The 19,581-nt window shown below is 45.3% G+C and overlaps 1 protein-coding gene across 5 annotated transcripts in view; it reads left to right on the forward strand.

Annotated features, from left to right (window-relative positions):
• The first annotated feature begins 6,126 nt into the window (after window positions 1–6,126).
• The window catches only part of PTPRZ1 (protein tyrosine phosphatase receptor type Z1), a 130,586-nt gene continuing 117,131 nt past the window's right edge, over window positions 6,127–19,581 (forward strand). For 2 of the 5 annotated variants that reach the window (XM_048501314.1, XM_048501315.1), the window contains exon 1: window positions 6,127–6,443. In XM_048501314.1, the coding sequence (XP_048357271.1) occupies window positions 6,383–6,443 (61 nt within the window). In that variant the 5' untranslated portion in view covers window positions 6,127–6,382. The remainder of the gene's footprint in view (window positions 6,444–19,581) is intronic. The other 3 variants (XM_048501316.1, XM_048501318.1, XM_048501319.1) reach the window with 2 other exon arrangements.

The raw sequence follows: 19,581 nt of genomic DNA on the forward strand, positions 1-19,581 counted from the left end.
GCTGTGTTGTTATGTGTATAATAATAATAATAATAATAATAATAATAATAATAATAATAATAATAATAATAATAATAATAATAATAATTCCAATTTGCTTACCTCACCATTGTCAGGCAAGTGTTGGGGAAAGGGCAAGTGTTAGTGTGCGGCTAAGATTCTAGGCCCTATCTCTTCTCAATGACAACACTGGCAAAATTATAGGGTCTTTGGAACAGGATGGATCTTATATGAGCTTAATCTTGCCTGATTAGATATCTTGATTGTATTCTAAGGAGATTTATTGGGTGGGGGTGGGGGTGAATCAAGCAGACAACCAGCTGCTAGAGATTGCCAACTGTACCCCAGACAGCTGACTCTAGTCTACAGTGTTTGAATAATTGTTGTAATAAGGTACATTGCACAGAAGACATGTAGACAGAAACATAGGTACTCTCCTTGACAATAGGGGACTTGGAGCATATAGAATTATAGACCTTGTGGCAAGTCAGGAATGAAAGCCACTGTGGGTTGCAATGATAGGAAGCTGTTTGCTCCCATCTGCTGTTTGAGAATCCTAAAGTGTTATTTCATCCAGATTTCAGCTGATGTTTCTTTCCTCAGGCTATGGCAGGTTCAGTTAAGTGAAACAAGACAAAGAGTGAACACAGACATATTATATTGGAACACTTCTTGGTATGAAACAATTCCCTGTGTATGAAAAGCAAGCATGCCAGAAAATGGGTTGTAGCTTATTTTGCCTGGTACTTTTCTATGTTCAGGGGAGTATTCAAACACGCTTTTCTCCATCTTAATGGTACCAACCAGGAAAACAGCACTGTCTGGTGGTCTGATCTTCAGTTTTGTTTCAGAAAATGTGGCCCCTGAATAGACTAAATGGTATTCTGAGGCATGAGAAACTTCCTGCTTCATCAATTTATATGGTCTGGAAGAGAGATAGATATAAAAATGAAATTGGTGGGGAGAGGGAGGGGAGACAACTGAATGTATTTCACAAATGCCACAAATATCATTTAAGCATTTCCTGTCTATGTTAAAAGGGAGGTTAGAAGAGGAAGAAGAAATGCGGGCATAGCCAGCAGCAATGGTGAGGGGAGGAATAAAATAAAAATTGGGATTTAAACTTGTAGGTCGCCCTTTTATAAACTTAATACACAGAGCATTAGCTATGTTTAGGGGGGGCCGCAGTTGGGGGTATGGGGGGTGCCCCTGGGGCAGGTGTTGCCCTGAGGACCATTTCCCCCTGGAACACCTCTGCTGCCCCATCCTGCAAAATAACACCAGTGCAGAAGGAGACGATTGTTGAGCTGACACCAATTACCAGTGGAAGATCTGAGGCTAGTGGCCCCAAAGGGACTGGCAGAGTTGCTGCATCTTGAATCTCTGATGCCTTCTAGGGCAGTAGCCCATTAGGAAATTTCCCTGTAAGTTAAATGGCCATCCCTCCCCTGGTTATAAAATACTGAACAACTGTTTAACCATTGAAACATCTCTCCTACTTATACAAATGTGAGTGGAAAGGAAACCTTGTCAATTTTACTGATTTGCTTCACCTTGGGTCTTTAAAATCTGAAGGGAGAGTGGTGGAAATCAATCTTGCCAGAGCCACTTTCCCTCTTAGTCTCTTCTATCTAGGGCCCTTTCCGCACGGGCCTTTTACAGCTCCCTGGGGATGGCAAAAACGTTGTCCCGAGGGAGCTGTTCGCAAGGGGGGCGCAGCTGCTTTGCAGCCGCGCCGCCCTTGCTCCTCCCCAGCGGCGCAAAACCGCCATTTTCCACAGTTTTTTGAAAACAGCGGCTTCCAGCCACTGCCATGCGAACGGCAGCAGCTGGAAGGCGCCATCCCTCCCCCCTTGCCCAATCGACTTGCTGTCCCTGCGACCATCCGGCGCATTGTCAAGGCCTGGGGACATGCCCCCCTGCCCTGCGACTCCGGAGCAGTCGCGCAGGGCAGGGGGGCATGTCCCCTTGCCTCGGCAACACGCCAGACAGTCGCAGGGATGGTAAGTCGATTGGGCGACGGTGCGGCGCGGCACTGTCTTCCCGGTCGTTACCGGGAATGGTCCCGGGGGGGTTGGGTCAGCGTCATGTATGCCGACCCAACCCCCAGCGTGGCCGTGCGGAAGCGGCTTAGGCTTCAGTGAAATTGACAAGAATGGAGGAAATTATTTCCATTTCACTAATAATGGGTCCACCCACCCATCCCTTCAGCTCTAAAGAGAGGAAAGGGAAACTTTTTTCATTCAAAAGGCATGTGAATGATTACAATGTTATATAAAAAATCAATAAAGAAAAAAACATGTTTTAAAAGGCATATGTGAATACTTGCCCTCATGCAGAAGCATGTGTGTGTATGTGTGTGTGAAATGTGCTTGTCAAGTTGCAGTTGATTTATGGTGATCGCATAGGTTTTCAGGGCAAGAGACTAACACAGGTGATTTGCCATTGCCTGCTTCAGCACAGCAATCCTGCTATTCCTTGGTGGTCTCCCATCTAAATACTAACCAGGGCCAACCCTTTTTAGCTTCTGATGAGATTGCACTAGTTGGGCCATGCACAAGAATAACCTGATTTTAAAGAGATCAGAGGTTTCCCACAACTTTGTCAGTTTTGCTGGAATGGTAGCAAGGTAACTAATTGTGTGGAATTGCACAGAGTTTCATTAAAAGCAGTACTGGACAGCATGGAGAGTGGGTATGAAAGTGACTTCACCTGCACTAGCTTATGAGGGTTGTGATGACATTTGAAGTGGAAAAGGCAAAACTTGTGAATTGTAGTGATTGAAGCAGGGGAAGATTCATGAGTTATTAAACTGTTTTAAAATGCATGGGAGGGAATAACATGTTACATGAATATGCATATATCTCAAGTCCAAAAACATATTTTGGGTATGAGATTTAATGCAGAGAATTAGTGAGGGGGGGGGGATTAACCCTTTTCCTGTTACTTCTTCTCTGGTAATTGCTTGTCTCTGATTGTTTTTTTCTTATGTGGAGTTCCAAATGCATGTTCGGAAGAAGCACATATATTTGGAAATCCAAAGCACATATATTTGGAAATCCAAGTCCTCCTCCCAAACCTGTTTGTTTCTAAAAAATGTGGTCATCAGGATTTTCTCACATGCAATTTATGTGTAACATCTTCAGGTCGGGTGGCTGATTTGTTTGAAAAAAATAAAAAGTTTGTAAAACAGGGGGGGTTGTCTACATAGCTGAAATCAGGCAGTATTTAGTTTAGGGTGGAAGTCTCTCTTAGATTATCCTCATAATAGTAGCTGGAGTTCATCCTAGTGGTTACTGCTTGGAGCAGAAAAAAATCAGGGGTTAGAATGTTTGTAGGCACTATAAGACATATTCAGAAACATACCATGGTCTTCCAAAAGACAAGTGAACTTGGATTATACGTATTAGGATTGCCGTGAATTAGAAGGGACTTGGCTCTCAACGCACACACTCCAGGAGATGTATATTAAAAGTGAGTTAAGACTGCTTTGCATACAATGCTTTAGATATTCATAAGAGTGAAACCAAGCAGTCTCCAAGAACTTGTATCAACATGCACAGAAAAATTAGGTTGCAGATAAGAACAGCTTGTTCCCTAAAGGTGAGTACTTCTCTCAGTAAGATTACTCCCTTCCTAAACTCGCAGCCCATGTCATAAAAGAAAATCTGTATGATAACTAATATGTTTCAGGGTATGGATATTCATTTGCTGCTTTACAAAAGATAAAGGGCACCACATAAAGATATTCAGCTCCTTCAGTTATTAAGATAATCTATTGCCTTCTGGTCAATGAAACAAATGGATGTGTTTGAAATAATAAGAAATGTAAATAGGCCACTATAATAATAATAATAACAACAACAACAACAACATCAACATCTGTCAGATTCAGAAGGCAGCCCTGCTGGGATCTGCACAAATATCATGCTAATACATTACAACATCCTAAGCCTCTGGGTGAGGCTCAAGTTTTAATGAAAGGCCAACAACAACCAGCTAAAGAACTGGCAGCTCTGATATTAAACAATTCAGCTGATCTTTAGATAATACAAATTCTGTAAAAAAAATAACCAGAAAACCATGGCAGAAAGTATAATGTCATTTACAAGACTAATTGTTACACTGTGGCATAAACACATGAATCATAAACGTTACAATAAACCAAATGGTCTCTTAAGGGCCATAGGATTTTTGTCTACATGAATTGACTTGGAAAAACAAATTATATACACTTGCAATCAGCTTTGCTATCTTTACATCTGAGCAAACTTTCTTTTCATTTTGTAAAGTTCTGTTTTTACCACAAACCATGTCAATGAGGAGGAACCCTGCAGGGGTGAAGCAGCTGAGCTGTCTTTACTGATTCATCGCCACTTAGAAGTTGGTCCCACCTACTCTAAGGCTGTTTTTGCACTTTCTAAATGCCCCATGGCTTAGCAGGGGAGCGTACCTGCTGTGGGGCTTCTCACCCTGTTTGTAGTTCCCCACTGCTGCCTGGCTCTGTCCTTCACTCGAGTCAGGGCCAGTGAGGGAGGTCCTGAATGATTCCCCACAAGTCTGAGGCTTTCCCATAAGCATCGCATAAGCACTGTGAGCTCTTCCATAGTCTCTTTCACACATGTGCAGGCAGCCTCCGTTTCCTGTGTTTGGATTGGCTGAATTTCACCCCATTCCCCCCACTCTCTTTCACTATTTTAGCTTTACATGACAAATCAGGCGCTGAGAATCAGCATCTTCTTCCCCCTGTCTAAAATCCTTGCGTGTGCAATGGGATCACCCTCCCCACTCCATCTAAAATGTAAATCTAAAATCCTTGTGAGTGTGAGCGAATCGCTGCCCTCCCGTTTGTGGCACCTGCACACGCTGCTTTTCTGCCCGAGGTTTCTCCCTCCTTTATAAAAACCAAGGTTTCTCCCTCCATTTTTTTTACTTGAAAAGGGGGGAGGGCATTACTTCTCAGTGCCTGTCCATTGGTGGGGCAGGCCAGAGCGGCAAGGCAGGAAAACTGGCCCCATTTCTGTTACCGGTGGAAGCCTCCGGAGCAACAAAGGGGCATTTCAAAAGGACCTCAGCAAATTCTCAGAGCAAAGCCATTGCCATGGGGCAACTCTGGGGCAGAAACATGGCAGCCACGCTGCAGCACCAGCGTGCAAAACTCCCAATTGTATCAGGGGATTCCCCATGCCAACAGAGAGGCAATTTCGGCGCGCAAAAACAGCCTAACTGAATTGTTATTGTTTCAACTGGATCTCGGCAAGGTCACTGTGACTATGCCACATGGTCCTCCCTTACCCTAAGGCGGTTTACTAAAGTGCTCTTCTGCTCCCTAAGATTGGCCGGTACCAATGTGACACCTCGGCCTTGTTTTGCTTTTTGGCATTCTCAACACATACCATTCAACTGTGGACCAATTTCTTTTAACAGTCATAGGAAGCCACTATGGTTGCACACCTACATAATTCTAAAAATCCAACATGGGGTGGAAACCTTATTTTGTTTCAGAATTCTACAGGGCTCTGTTTGTGGACTTATATGTTTCTTTAGCTTTTGGTATCTTCTGCATGCTTTCACTTAATTGACACAGCTCAGCATCCCTGTCCTTTTACTGGGATCAGGTTTTTGATCTTCAGGCAACTTTCCTTCCAAGCCCGATCTGTAGAGAAACGCCATAGTTGCACCAATACTATTCATAAAAAGGTCACGGCTAACAGCTGGGAAATCCCTGCACGGCGTTGCGCGTTACCACTACTGAGGTCGCCACTATGAGACAATGGACTGGGCGCTGTCACATGGTCCGGCCGAAGAAAGAGCGAGCGAGCAATAATAATAAGGCTCAGTCCGGCCTTCTGGCATTATTTAAGCTCTGTTTTTTCCCAGCATGAGAAAGAAAAGGCTCCCCCGTCCTCCTTGGCTTTTGGGGAGGGAGGTATACCCCGCCCAGCAGGCAGTTTAGGCGGAACAATCGAGACCTCTCCGGCTAATAAGCTCGGTCCCTTGGAGAGGTGCTCGCTCGCCTCCCGTTGGTAGGCAGGCTCCCTTGATCACACGCACTCCTTCCCTCCGCTGCGCTCTCCTTAGGGGCGCGCGCCTTCTCGCGCTCACGCCCCTCTCTCTTCTCCACCCGTGCGCGCGCGCAACACGAGAGCGCAGCTGCTCTGGGGCGAGCCGGGGCTGAGGCGGCTGGAAAATCTCTCCGGGATGCGCTTTCTAAGCGGGCGCCTGCCACCGGCTGCTTTGGGTCCCCGTTGAGGAATTGCTCGCTTTCCCTTGGCTGCTTGCTGGAGCGGTTGACCCGGAGACCGGGCGCTGCTGGTTTGAGGAATAGAGAACGCGGCGGACAAGCGTTGGGAGGCTTAGAGGTAGCTGAGCCGGCTTGGAAATGCTAACCCGGAGGCGTCTGCTGCTCGCTTTCCTCCAGCTCTTCTGCATCCTCCGAATAGGTGAGGGTGGGTGCCGCGGGGTTCGGGGGGGGGGACAACTTTTCCTCATCCCTTTTTCATACTGGTGCTTGGTGGACCCTCCTGCCCCTTGCCATCATCAGTGGCTCCCTGCTCTCCCCATAATGGCCTCAGAGCAAAACTTAAGAAACCCGACCCACTTTAAAGATGCGGGGCGCTGCAATAGCCATTCTATGCTATGGAAATGTGGTTTACAAGGAAAGAAGCGCCCGCCCCCCCCCCCGCCCCCCGATCAAAATCCCTTGCAATCGAGACTGTCTGGCCGTGTTTGCTCCTAGCTTTCCTTCTTCCTTTGATGCTCAGGTACATCTGAAGAAGTGGGCTCTATTCCAGGAACGCCAAGGCAGGCTTCAAATATTATCAGGGTTTAGCAGGCTCCATAAGATTCTTCCCTATTTCAGGTGTCCCTTTCCCAGTCCCTTCCTTTCCACATCGCCAGCCAGACACATCGATTTGGGAAAGCTCCACAGCTGCCTCCTCCTCTCTTTCTATGCATTAACCAAAGCCACAAGATAGCCTAATATGAATCGCATTGCTATAACCAAGGCAACTCCAAAGTCGCAAGGCTTCTGACGGAGGGGGGAGGGGGACTATTTCAGCCATCCCTTCTCTCTCCGGCAAGGCAGGATGAGGTGCTGGCATCTGCTTACAATCCTGCACATTGGTGGTGACAGGAATGTACCTGCCTTACAGGGCTTGATATTAGATAGTACTGCATGTTCAAACAGTGAACATTTTCTAAGCTGCTTACCTGAAGCTCACTCTACTGAAATGAACTGCATTCACTGCAAATGTGTTTAGGAATGGGATCTTGCAATGGAGAGAGGAATTCCTCAGCTAATTCATGACTGCTGTCTGTAAAATGTAGGTATCTGTGGGAGAGCAGAGCAGCTCATCAATTCGTTCATGCTTAAAACCCTCATATTCAGATATTGGTTTGTTTTTTTAAAAAAAAATGATAGTGCCACTTATATAACCAGATGAATGTGCTGGATGCATTCATGTTATATTCCTTATGTCTTGTTCATTAGCAGTTGACTACAGGAAAACAAATTAAATTGACAGTATTGTAATAAACAATCAGTTTCAAATGTTATTTGTAAAAATAAGAATTGGGTTCTTTGATATATATGTGATAGAATAGTGCTTCTTGTCACATTACTACTCAAGCAGATTTCTGGGGAAAATTTTTTCCTGACCAGTGAATGAAAGTAAAGAATTGCTGCACTCATTTATATATAAATCCAATTTTATAACAGATAAAGTATTAACCTACATTTTTATCCAATAGGTTCTATTGCTTTTGATTTATTAAACCTTTGTGAACCACAAGGATCAGTTGTCATGCTCAAGCTAAGCAAGACATTTAATTCTGATAAATATATCAGCTGTTGCACAAATACAAAATCAAGTGCTCTGAAGACTTTGTTAAGATTAATTTGTAGCTAAATCTAATTGGTTACATAGATGAAATTGCAATAATTCATGCAATGACATTTTTTGTTCTTCATTCATCACTATTTGATGTTTTGCCTTGATTAGTTCATTTTAATGGAAATGAGTAGGCCAATGGTGTGTAATAAGTGTGTGTTGCAATATGGGTAAGATGAAGCAAGCATCAAACTTAATGGCTGCTGAACTTTGCTCAATAGATGTTTTAAACTGCATCACATGTCAGGGAATTTACAGTGTAATCCAAAGCATGTATACCCAAAAGTATCTGCCACTGAGTTCAGTGTGGTTTACTCACTACTAACTATGCTCAATGTTACAGCCATATTTCCTTATAATCAGTGAAAGTTCATTGGCTACAGAAATTCTTGTTTATACAATATTCCTTGTTTTAACAGAAGTAGTTTTTTTAAGTCAAAGGGATAAATACTTTTTCTGTAGACAATAATTACTATTTAAAAAGCATAAAGACAAACTTTATTTACAAGGAAATTTTTCTCCTTTGAAGCTTTTTCAAGATTCCCATGGGTTCCTAGGGAAGCAAAGTTCTTAGCTGTAATGTACGAATTCATTGATGTACTCAGGAATACAAAAGTTTGTGACTGTGATAAAAGTCTTTATTCATACATCAGGTATACCATCAGCTGTTACTCTGTGTTTTCCTGAAGGGCATACACTTGTTTTCAGATAAGACCTGAAGGGATCCATGAGAGGTGATGAATTGTTTGGTCACAGTAGCTGTTCATCGTGGAAGACTATTGAATCAGACTAGATCACAAGATGAATGATGTGACTATTGTAGTCCATGAACATCTGGAGAGCCGCAGGTTGCAGACCCCTGTCCTAACATAAGTTGTTTGTCCTGTGCTTCTGTTTCCTATGTAATTTTTACAATTTGAATATAATTTTCTTTATATATATATAAAATGTTTATTCCAAAAGTTTGAGCAAATTTTTATGTATGTGGGTGTTTGTGCACATGGAAGATGCAGGTTATAACTAAGTAAATATGTCAAAATATTTGACTGTTGAAGACTGATGGCTGGTATCATTATAAAAGAACAGACATAATCTGTTAAGGTTCTATATATTTAATTTATGCTTAACTGTTGCAATTTAAGTTTCTTCTCTTGAATGTAACACTGTTCATGATACTTATAGCATACTTCTGTGGGCTCTTAGGCACCCTTGGACTTTCCTTAGCTAATAATATGACTTGCAGGCCATATACAGACCAGCCATACCATGCTGAATGCCAAGATTGAAGGAGGGAGGTACTGGCATAGCAGTATTCTGATCCCCCCTTCAAACTTCTTGATGTGTCCTTCCTCCAGGTTGCAGGTTCTGCCTAGGTTTCATTTGTCCTGTCATTCATCTTTCTGCTCGAACAAAAACAGGAACAAAAAAAGAGGAAAGGCCATGCATGAACATCAAAGGTTATACAAACAGGAACACTAGTAAATTACCATACATTAATAGACGGTTAACTGAGCATAATTACATTGTTTATTACAGTTACATTTAGATGTTAAACTTCAAGGGGGCAAGATGGAACCCCATAGCAGAGTGGTATGGAATTGTTCACCTGTCCTTCTGGAACTGACCCCTGGTAATACCAGAACCACTGGGGTGCTGTGTTCTAGATATACAACTTGGTCAACTGATCCAGGAGAAGACCAGGGCAAATGCTGTTCTGAAACTACTTGAGAGGTCAAGAAGAACCAGTAGGGTCAAGCATAGGTCATCAGGTTAACCAATGCAATGTTTATTCTCAAACCAGATCAAAATCTTTTCGAAATCCAATAGTGCTTAGAGGTGTGTTGGCACCACCCATTCGATCATTTTGCCCAAAGGGCGAAAATATTTATACCAAACAATGTTTGAGTCCAAGAATGGCTTCTTACAGAAAGATTTCACAACTTCCTCCTCCAAGGCAGTTGATAAACAATACCGTTGTTGAACATTTAAAGAGTAGTAATGAATTGATGTACCATGAATTGTTACCATGGTCCTTGTTTCTTCTCACAATGCTCTCGAAAGTGTTTAAATTCAATCCACAACACAGTTGAGCTAAAATACTGAATTTCAACTTCTTTAGGAACATGTACTTCATTATGACTTTAAAAGGTTTCAGTAATACTTTTATTTCCTTTTTATTTTTGCATGTGAAGTAATTCTGCTGAAGACTGTGGGATTACAGTGAAGTAGTTAGTTTGCTGTCATTTTAGTAAGCCTTGTTTTTCTCCTTCGCTCTTGGCATTTAAGTGGTCAGTTCCCTCTGTGTCTCCTCTATAATTAGGAATTTAAGGGTGAGAAGGTTCAGCTCTCTTGCTGACAATTTCAATTACTTTTCCAATGGGTTAGTGTTTTTCAGGTTTTCCAAGAACTGGTAGCTGGGGTTGTTTCTGGAACCCTTGTATCCCAATTCAGAGCCCTTTTCTTAGAACTTCATTCATTGTACTGTTTGTGAGTGTCCCAGTGTGACACATCCCTTGGCTAATCAAGAAGCTGTGCTCATAAGCTCCATTTCTCATTAGGGCTAGTTACTGTTTGAATATATGTCATGGGACTCTGCACACAAAAATATAAATCAGCAGGAGGAAAGTTTTAAGACTTCAAGTAAGCAAACTGAAAATTCACTGATCACAGAACAGACTGTTCTTCCTAAGCAACGAGCATTGTTAACCAAAGAAACAAGTCACATTTCACATAAAATGATCCAAATGGTACACAGTCTTTAGAGTTCACCACAACTCTTTATCAGTCTAGATGATAAAACATAAAAAAGGGGTGGGGGAGAGACAAAAGATGTTTCAGGCTATGATTTTAAGGCCTTTTCTAGCCAGCATTCCTATGCTTAATGTTAGTGAGCCTGTAGATATATATTGGAACTGGTATTTGTTTTTCAAGTCTTTTTGGAATGGATTAATTCCATACATCCTAATATTCAAAACTGACAGATCGTGCAAAATGAATTTGTGAACCTCACTTCCTCTGATGAAATCAATCATCTAGACTGGGGTTTGCAGACTAATAGCTACTCCACAACAGAAATCAGAAGAGCTTTAAGACCAAGAGAAACCCAGAGGACTGAGGAGAAACAGTCCCCCACAGGAAAAATATTTCTACCATACCTCAAGGGAATCACAGATCAAATAGGGAAGCTGATGACAAAACATAACCTACAATCTTCAAACCTACCAGAAAAATACAGCAGATGCTATGCTCAGCAAAGAGAGACCCCCTCGCTTCTGCAGGAGTCTATCGCATACCCTGCAGCTGTGGAAAGCTCTACATTGAAACTACAAAACGCAGCATTCAGACTCATATTAAGGAGCACAAAAGACACTGTCAGCTTAACCATCCTGAAAAATCTGCAGTAGCAGAACGTAGTCTAAACAAAACTGGACATAACATTCTATTTGAAAACAATGAAATTCTGGACAACCCGGAAGGTTACTATGTCAGACTACACAGGGAGGCCATTGAAATCCATAAACACCAAGAAAACTTCAACAAGAAGGAAGAGACTCTGAGAATTAACAAAACTTGGCTACCAGTAATTAAAAACACCAGAATCAAAGGCCAAGGGAATGCTAGGTTCATGGACAATGGACTCCACCCAGACATAGGGTTTGCATTCACCAATACTACTGCTGTTGCGGGGCATGAAAATGTGAATCGCTCCCTGGACTGAAAAATCCCACCTGCAATACAATACTATCAACCACACCTTTGCATAGCAAGTTCCATCCAAACACTTACAGATTGGTTCCCCACCCTGGGACATGGACAATATACACCCCACTAAAACATTCCCTTCTCACTGGACACAGTTTGTAACAGACTTCCCTCTGCGATACACTTCTGAAGATGCCAGCCACAGTTGCAGGCGAAACGTTCGGAACAAGATCTGCCAGACCACAGCCACACAGCCCGGAAAACCCACAACAACCAGTTGAATCTGGCTGTGAAAGCCTTCGACGCTAGCTACTATGTTCGGTCAAGTCTTCATAGCAATGGGAGCATTTTCATGGACCTTTTTTAGAGTAACTAGTAGTATTGCAATAATACCTAGTATTTAGGTTGTACTGATGACTTCATATACATTGTCTTAGTAAGACTTGTTCTTTAGGATAAATCAGTTTTATTATCCCCATATTACAAAGATGTGTGGGCTGTAAGAATGAGCCCCTTGCAGGGATGTATAGATTTTTAATGGGGGGTTGGGGGCGGGGCCACACCCCCACCTGCCTCTGGGGGTGTGGCCACACCTCCCCAAGCCCCGCCCCGGCCTTGGTACTTATAAAAGCAGCTCTCCAAGGCCAGAGACAGCAGACTTCCCTGCCCCACCCTCCCACCCCCCACCAGCTCGGCTCCCAGCAAGCAGCCCCTTCTGCCCTTCCCTCTGGACAGAGGTGTAGCTGGGGAAAATGGAGCCCGGTGCCAAATCTGAGTTTTGTGCACTCCCCCCCAATGGGTGGCTGCTGTGATGCTGGAATCCACCCCCAAACAGCATCACTTTCAATGGTGTTTAAATGAAAGAGCCCAAGATCTCCTTTTAAATCTACCTTAAAGGGAGAATCTGGGGTCCCCAGTTAAAACAACATTGAAAGTAATGCTGCTTTGGGGTGGATTATCCCCCACCCTGGAACAGCATCACTTTCAATGTTTGAACTGGGGACCTCAGATTCTCCCTTTAATTCCATGCCGAACAGGGTGGATTTAAAAGGAGAATCTGGGGAAACTTGGTGGGTGCCTGCTGTCAGGGGTGCAATTGTTAAGATAGCAGCTGTAACAGGGTTTTGAACTCAGACTCCCTTTTTGGAGTCTGCCTCACTCCAACTCCCCCCCCCCGAAATAAAAGAAGAAACCTCTGACCAAAAATGGAGGGGAGACTCTGTAAGAGAGAGTGTTGGCCGATATGCTGACAGACACCTCCCTTTGTAGACACACTGAAAAAGTAGACTGGAACTTCGGGTAACGTGAAACAGAATTTGTAAAGTTTATTTTACTAGAAATGAAGGCTTCTCAGTTGACTTGAGAGGTTTTTAATGCTTGTTGAATACAGAAAGTAAACAGCTTCTACTTACAAGGTTACTCAGTCAGTTACAATAAATATATACTTCTTCATAAGAACATAAGAACAAGCCAGCTGGATCAGACCAAAGTCCATCTAGTCCAGCTCTCTGCTACTCGCAGTGGCCCACCAGGTGCCTTTGGGAGCTCACATGTAGGATGTGAACGCAATGGCCTTCTGCGGCTGTTGCTCCCGATCACCTGGTCTGTTAAGGCATTTGCAATCTCAGATCAAGGAGGATCAAGATTGGTAGCCATAAATCGACTTCTCCTCCATAAATCTGTCCAAGCCCCTTTTAAAGCTATCCAGGTGAGTGACCATCACCACCTCCTGTGGCAGCATATTCCAAACACCAATCACATGTTGCGTGAAGAAGTGTTTCCTTTTATTAGTCCTAATTCTTCCCCCCAGCATTTTCAATGAATGCCCCCTGGTTCTAGTATTGTGAGAAAGAGAGAAAAATTTCTCTCTGTCAACATTTTCTACCCATGCATAATTTTGTAGACTTCAATCCATATCCCCTCAGCCGCCCTTCCAAAACTAAAGAGTCCCAAACGCTGCAGCCTCTCTCATAGGGAAGGTGCTCCAGTCCCTCAATCATCCTTGTTGCCCTTCTCTGCACTTTTTCTATCTCCTCAATATCCTTTTTTGAGATCACGGCGACCAGAACTGGACACAGTACTCCAAGTCGCAGTTCGCACCACTGCTTTATATATATGGGGCATGACAATCCTTGCAGTTTTATTATCAATTCCTTTTCTAATGATCCCCAGCATAGAGTTTGCCTTTTTTACAGCTGCCATGCATTGAGTTGACATTCCCATGGAACTATCAACTAACACCTAAATCCCTTTCCTGGTCTGTGACTGATAGCACTGACCCTGTAGCTGCAGTATGTGAAGTTTGGATTTTGCCCCTATGTGCATCACTTTACATTTTGCTACATTGAACTGCATTTGCCATTTCTGAGCCCACTCACCACCTCTATCAAGGTCCACTTGAGCTCTTAAGTAATCCTTTGTGGTTCTCACCACCCTACATAATTTTGGTATCATCTGCAAACTTGGCCACCACGCTACCCACCCTACTTCCAGGTCATTTTATGAATAGGTTAAAGAGCACTGGTCCCAAACGGATCCTTAGGGGACACCACCTCCACATCTCTCCATTGTGAGAACTTCCCATTTACACCCACTCTTTGCTTCCTGTTTCTCAACCAGTTTTTTAATCCATAGGAGGACTTCCCCTCTTATTCCTTCATTGCTGAGTTTCTCAACAGTCTCTGGTGAGGAACTTTGTCAAAAGCCTTTTGGAAATCCAAGTAGCCAATGTCCACGGTTCACCCCTGTCCACATGCCTGTTTACATCCTCAAAGAACTCTAGTAAGTTTGTAAGACAGGATTTGCCTCTGCAAAAGCCATGCTGACTCTTTCTCAGCAGGTCTTGCTTTTCTACATGTTTTACAATTTTATCTTTAATGATAGATTCTACTAATTTACCAGGAACAGATGTCAAACTGACTGGCCTGTAATTTCCCGCCCCGCCCCCCTACATCCTTTCTTAAAGATTGGTGTGACATTGGCCATCTTCCAGTCTTCAGGGATGGAGGCAGATTTCAGGGATAAGTTGCATATTAAAGTGAGAAGATCAGCAATTTCATGCTTGAGCTCTTTAAGAACTCTTGGATGAATGCAATCTGGGCCAGGGGATTTGGTAGCATTTAGTTTATCAATGGCTGCCAGAACTTCTTCCTTGTCTACCACTGTCTTCGCTAGTTCCTCCGGATTCACCTCCTAAAGCTTGTTTCAGGTGCAGGAATGTTCCTCACCTCCTCCTGGGTGAAGACAGATGCAAAAGAATTTATTCAACTTCTCTGCAATCTCCCTGCCATCTTTTAGCACACCCTTTGTTTCCTCTGTCATCTAACGTGGGCCTACCGCTTCCCTTGCTGGCTTCCTGCTTTTGATGTACTTGAAGAACTGTTTGTTGCTGGTCTTGATGTTAGCAGCCATCGTTCCTCATAATCCTTTTGCCTCCCTTACAGCTAACTTGCTTCTCTTTTGCCACCATTTGTGTTCCCTCTCATATTCTTCATCAGTCAAACTGGACTTCCATTTTCTAAAAGACATTTTCTTTTTTCTGATAATTTCCTCAACCTCTCTTGTTAACCATGGTGGCTTTCTTTGGACTGGGTGCTGCCTTTTCTAACCTGTGGAACACATTCCAGCTGAGCTTTTATTACTGTGTTTTTAAATAACCTCCAAGCATCCTGGACAGTTTTGACTCTCTTGATTTTCCCTTTCAGCTTCCTTACGTGACATCCCTCATCTTTGAGAAATTTCCCTTTCTGGAAGGCTTAAATGTAACTACATTAGTAGTTGCCACTTGTTCGCATGCTGAGATACTGAATCTGACAGCATTGTGGCCGCTGTTCCCTATCGGCTCAACAACACTGACTTCCTGCACCAGGTCCTGGGTCCCACATAGAATTAGATCTAGAAATCACCTCTCCCGGGTTGGTTCCACAACCATCTGCTCAAAGCCACAGTCATTTAGCATATCCAGGAATGCTCTCTCCTTACTATGACCTGAACATGCATTTTTCCAGTTTATATGGGGATAGTTAAAATCACCCATTACCACTACATTTTTTGTTTCTTTTGTTGGCCTCTCTAATTTCTTTTCCATCTCAGAATCCTCTTGTGCACTTTGGTCAGGGGCGATAATATATTTCTAATATTAAATTGTCCTTCACACCTGGTATTGATATCACATTATGATTCTGTAGGGAACCAGCTCCCCTTGCATTGTCTATTTTATGTGATACTATGCTCTCTTTGATGTAAGGGGCAACTCCACCCCAGTCGCCCTGTCCTATCCTTCCTATAGAGGCCTGTAGCCTGGTATAACAGCATCCCACTGGTTCTCCTCATTCCACCATGTCTCTGTAATGCCCACTATATCAAAGTCCGCCTGCAAAGACCTCCTTCAAAGTCCTACTCTGTACTCTAGGGACCCCATTTTAGGTCGAATGCTTCTACTATTAGCATAGAGACACCTGTGTATACCCTGTCTCTGTCCTTAACCTGGGATTTATGTGCTTTACCCTCAAGTCAATCAATCAATATTTTATTTAGGTCCAAAGACCAGAAGATATCATGTAGTCGCAACCCGTGGTCAAGCGAAGAAACGAGAGCGAGACAGCGGAGATAACATCTGGTGGAGATCGCCAGCAGCGGGAGCCTGGAGGTCCGTGGTTCCTAGCGAAGTCTCCCGCAGCGTGCGGTTCCTGGCACCTTTTTATTGTTATTCTCCGAGTGTAGGAGGGAGGGACGGGGAGTTCGGGAGGCGGAGGCGGGGAGGTCGGAGATCATCATGTGATGCATGATCTCACCTGGCTACCGATCTTGAGGAGAGGGCGTAAGCGTCTGAGCCTAATCCTCACCTGGGGGGGCAAGACCATTGTCCCTAAGCCCGGTGACTGAGGCAGACAGTTCATGACCCGTGACTCATAGGGGATGAGAGGTGGAGTCTTGATCGCGACCAGAAGGCCGTAGGTCCGTTGGCGTCCCAGCGTTCTACCACGGTGCTGCTGGGTCAGCAGTGCATTACTACATCTCCTCCTTTTACATTTTGAAAAGGGGACCCGAAATGCTAGAGGCGATTTAAAGGGATCGCTTGTCTCCTCCGGCTGTCTGGTCAAGCTGACCGAGCTGCTTGTGTAACATTAGAACTTGGTTCGCGGGGTAAGGGAAATTCGAGGGGCTTCTTACACACGCGTTACAGGCAATATTAGACACACATTGAACGAAACAAAGATCCGATACCCAGGCAATACGAATTAAAGCCAATGCAGAGCTACAATAGCACTCAACCATCACTCCCGCAGCCAGCTCCAGAGGGCCTGGACCACCAATGGGGCAAAACATCATATTTCAGATTAGATACAACTGCTTGCAGCTCACGTACTTTCATATGAATCCAATTGGGAGTTATCAGAAAGATTAAAACAACACATATTATGTACATTCTCACAACCTTGGTGATGTAATAACAATAAGTAATCAATAGCGCACGATTGTCTAGGGTAAAACAGCCGAAGTTCCTGCTGCTCGAGGAGGCCAGAAGCGTCCAGAGCAATGGAGGTAGAATTGATGGACTTCAAGAAGGGCACAGGCCAGCCGCCAATAGTCTTAGCATTGTAAGAAGCGAGTCCGGGGACTCCCACTAGGAAGGCGAGGGGAGACGAACTCCGCTGAGAGAGGGCGACCGCTATCTCCGACAGGAGGGGTCGAAGGCAGAGCGAGCGCGGCAAGGGGCGGCCTGGCTCCTGGTGGAGCCTGGGGTAGGGCGATGGTGAGGCTACTCGAGGCAACAAAGAGTTCCGGCAGAGAGTGGCGGAATGTAATTAACGCTTCTCTCCTGCAGGTCCAGAACCAGCCCCTGGGGAGCAGGATGTTTCGAACACGGGGGGAATGTCCTCCATGTGTGTGCAGTTCCAATTGGCCGAGCCGATGAATGGGCCCGAAGGTCGGTTCCCCGTTTGGCTGCGCCCGGTGATCGCGGGCGCAGCTGTTGGAATTCGTGGTTAGCGACAGTCTTGGTGACAAGGGAGAGAGCGCCAGCGAGGGTTTGGGCCACGGGTCCCCAGTCGGCTCGCCATAGAGTACCTGATGGATAGAGGCATTCATGAAGGGGCTTAGCCCAGACTCCGCTAGGAGGAAGTCTCGAGCGCTTTGCAGGCGAGGGAGCAGGCAGGAGCTTAGCAGGCCTCCGACTCCTAGAGTACTGGCCCAGGCAGAAAGATGAAGGCGTTGGCAGCGGCAGCAAACTGCTCCCAGATGTTGGTCTGGTGGCTTCGTCCAGGGGTGGCCGATCGCCATCGGCAGGAGAGCAGCAGAGCAACGAGGCAAGGATGGTGGCCGCCGAGTTGGGCGTGATGATCATAAAGAGAGCGGCACAGAGGTTCTTGGGTGTCTCGGGTGGTCTCCGGCTACGAGCAGCCTCTAGGAGCAGCTGGCTGGTTTTGACGTCTCCCCAGGTCATTCGGTCTTTGGGCTGCTGGCTACTTCTGCGGCGTTCCTGTTGGAGACCGGGCTACGGATCCTTTTAGAGAGATGTGTTCCATCTCCGGGATGGGGTTGGTTTCCTCATGGCGCCATTCCATGGGTTTGCCTGTCATGGCGAATCGGAGTCCACAGGGACCTGTAGGAAGAGGGACTGAAACACACCCCTTCCCCAGGTTATGGGGGGGGCAGGTCCGCCAGGCTCAGTTCTAAAGCGAATGGCGAATCGGGAGATCCGAGGTTTTGTTTGAGTTGGGGTTTAGAGTTTAGAGTTTAATATAAGAAGGCTTGTTTTGCAGCCTGTGAAGGTTGCTTTAATACGTAATCCTCCTGGGGGCCGCCTACTCCTCTTTCTTTAATTGTTTGACAGGGAGGGCAGGAGGTAGGCGACCCTGGTGGGAATTGGCTTCAGAAGCGTCATCAGAGGTGCGTCAAAGGCGAGGGTCCGAAGCCTCGAGGGGAACAGCGCGGTCCTGGGGATTGTGGGTATGCATGCTTAATCAGCAACACAAAGGGGCTTTTTTGGAGCGCCTTTTTTGGGGATGGGTGCATCGAGGAGAATGATACAATCAAGGCGATTAGAGGCAGATTCCCTGCTTACACAAACAAAAAAAAGGGGGGGGGTTTCTTTGCAAGGGTTTGCACTACCGTGACCTTTGGTGGCTAGCATGCGAGGAAGCTGGATGGTGCTAAAATTTTGTGATCGAATTATCTTGAGGGAATTGCCGCCTGCGAGACAGCTCCTTAAAGGCGGTTCGGCTAAAGCCTGGCTAACGTGGTAACTGATAAAGTTGCCAGGCGCTGGGCAGCTCTCACCAAGCGGGTTTTGGGTATTAGAGAGGGGCATAATGGTGGCAGCCCTTTTAACCTGGGGCCTGTCCTGGCATGGTGCTGCGGTATCAGGGCAGACCCAGATTTTAATCCAGGGAGGGCCAGTCAGCCAATTGGCCCTCCGCGCCTCTACAGTGTAAAACAGAAGGAGGAGAAGAGGAGGGAGGAAACAGTTTTCTTACGGAAAGTAGAAAGTAATTTTTTTGGAAGGCGATTAGGATCAATGATCTGTGGCGGCTTTATCCATCCCAGACCAAAGTCGTTTTGACCTGACTCGCATGAGGTCCCTTCCCCAGAGATTGACATGGATGTCTAAACGCGATAGGCGGACTGTAGCTGCCTTCGAAGTCCTGGGCTGTTGTTGACCGTGTGGCTGGCGGATGCTCCGTCTCAGCGGTTTGTCTCCCCCACCCCAGATGTCGCGGGCAAGCCTCGATTCGGTGCCACTGGTGAGGCCACCCGGCTGCTCTTGATGGCCAGTAACATCAGCGCCGGTGTCCACCAGAGCCCTTGAACATACACATCCTTCTATGGCGAAACTCCAGGTATGGGGCGGGGAGCTCCGATAGAAGCGTCTCCACCGCTCGCGACGGTGGTGTAGGGTCTTGCGCCATGTTGGCTGCTGGGAGCTTGTAGCCTTTATTGGAGTCGGCAGCGGGCAAGCATGGGGCAAGAAGAATCAACTGAGCGC

Source organism: Sphaerodactylus townsendi, linkage group LG06 (assembly GCF_021028975.2).
Source record: "Sphaerodactylus townsendi isolate TG3544 linkage group LG06, MPM_Stown_v2.3, whole genome shotgun sequence".
In the NCBI taxonomy this organism is placed as follows: domain Eukaryota; kingdom Metazoa; phylum Chordata; class Lepidosauria; order Squamata; family Sphaerodactylidae; genus Sphaerodactylus; species Sphaerodactylus townsendi.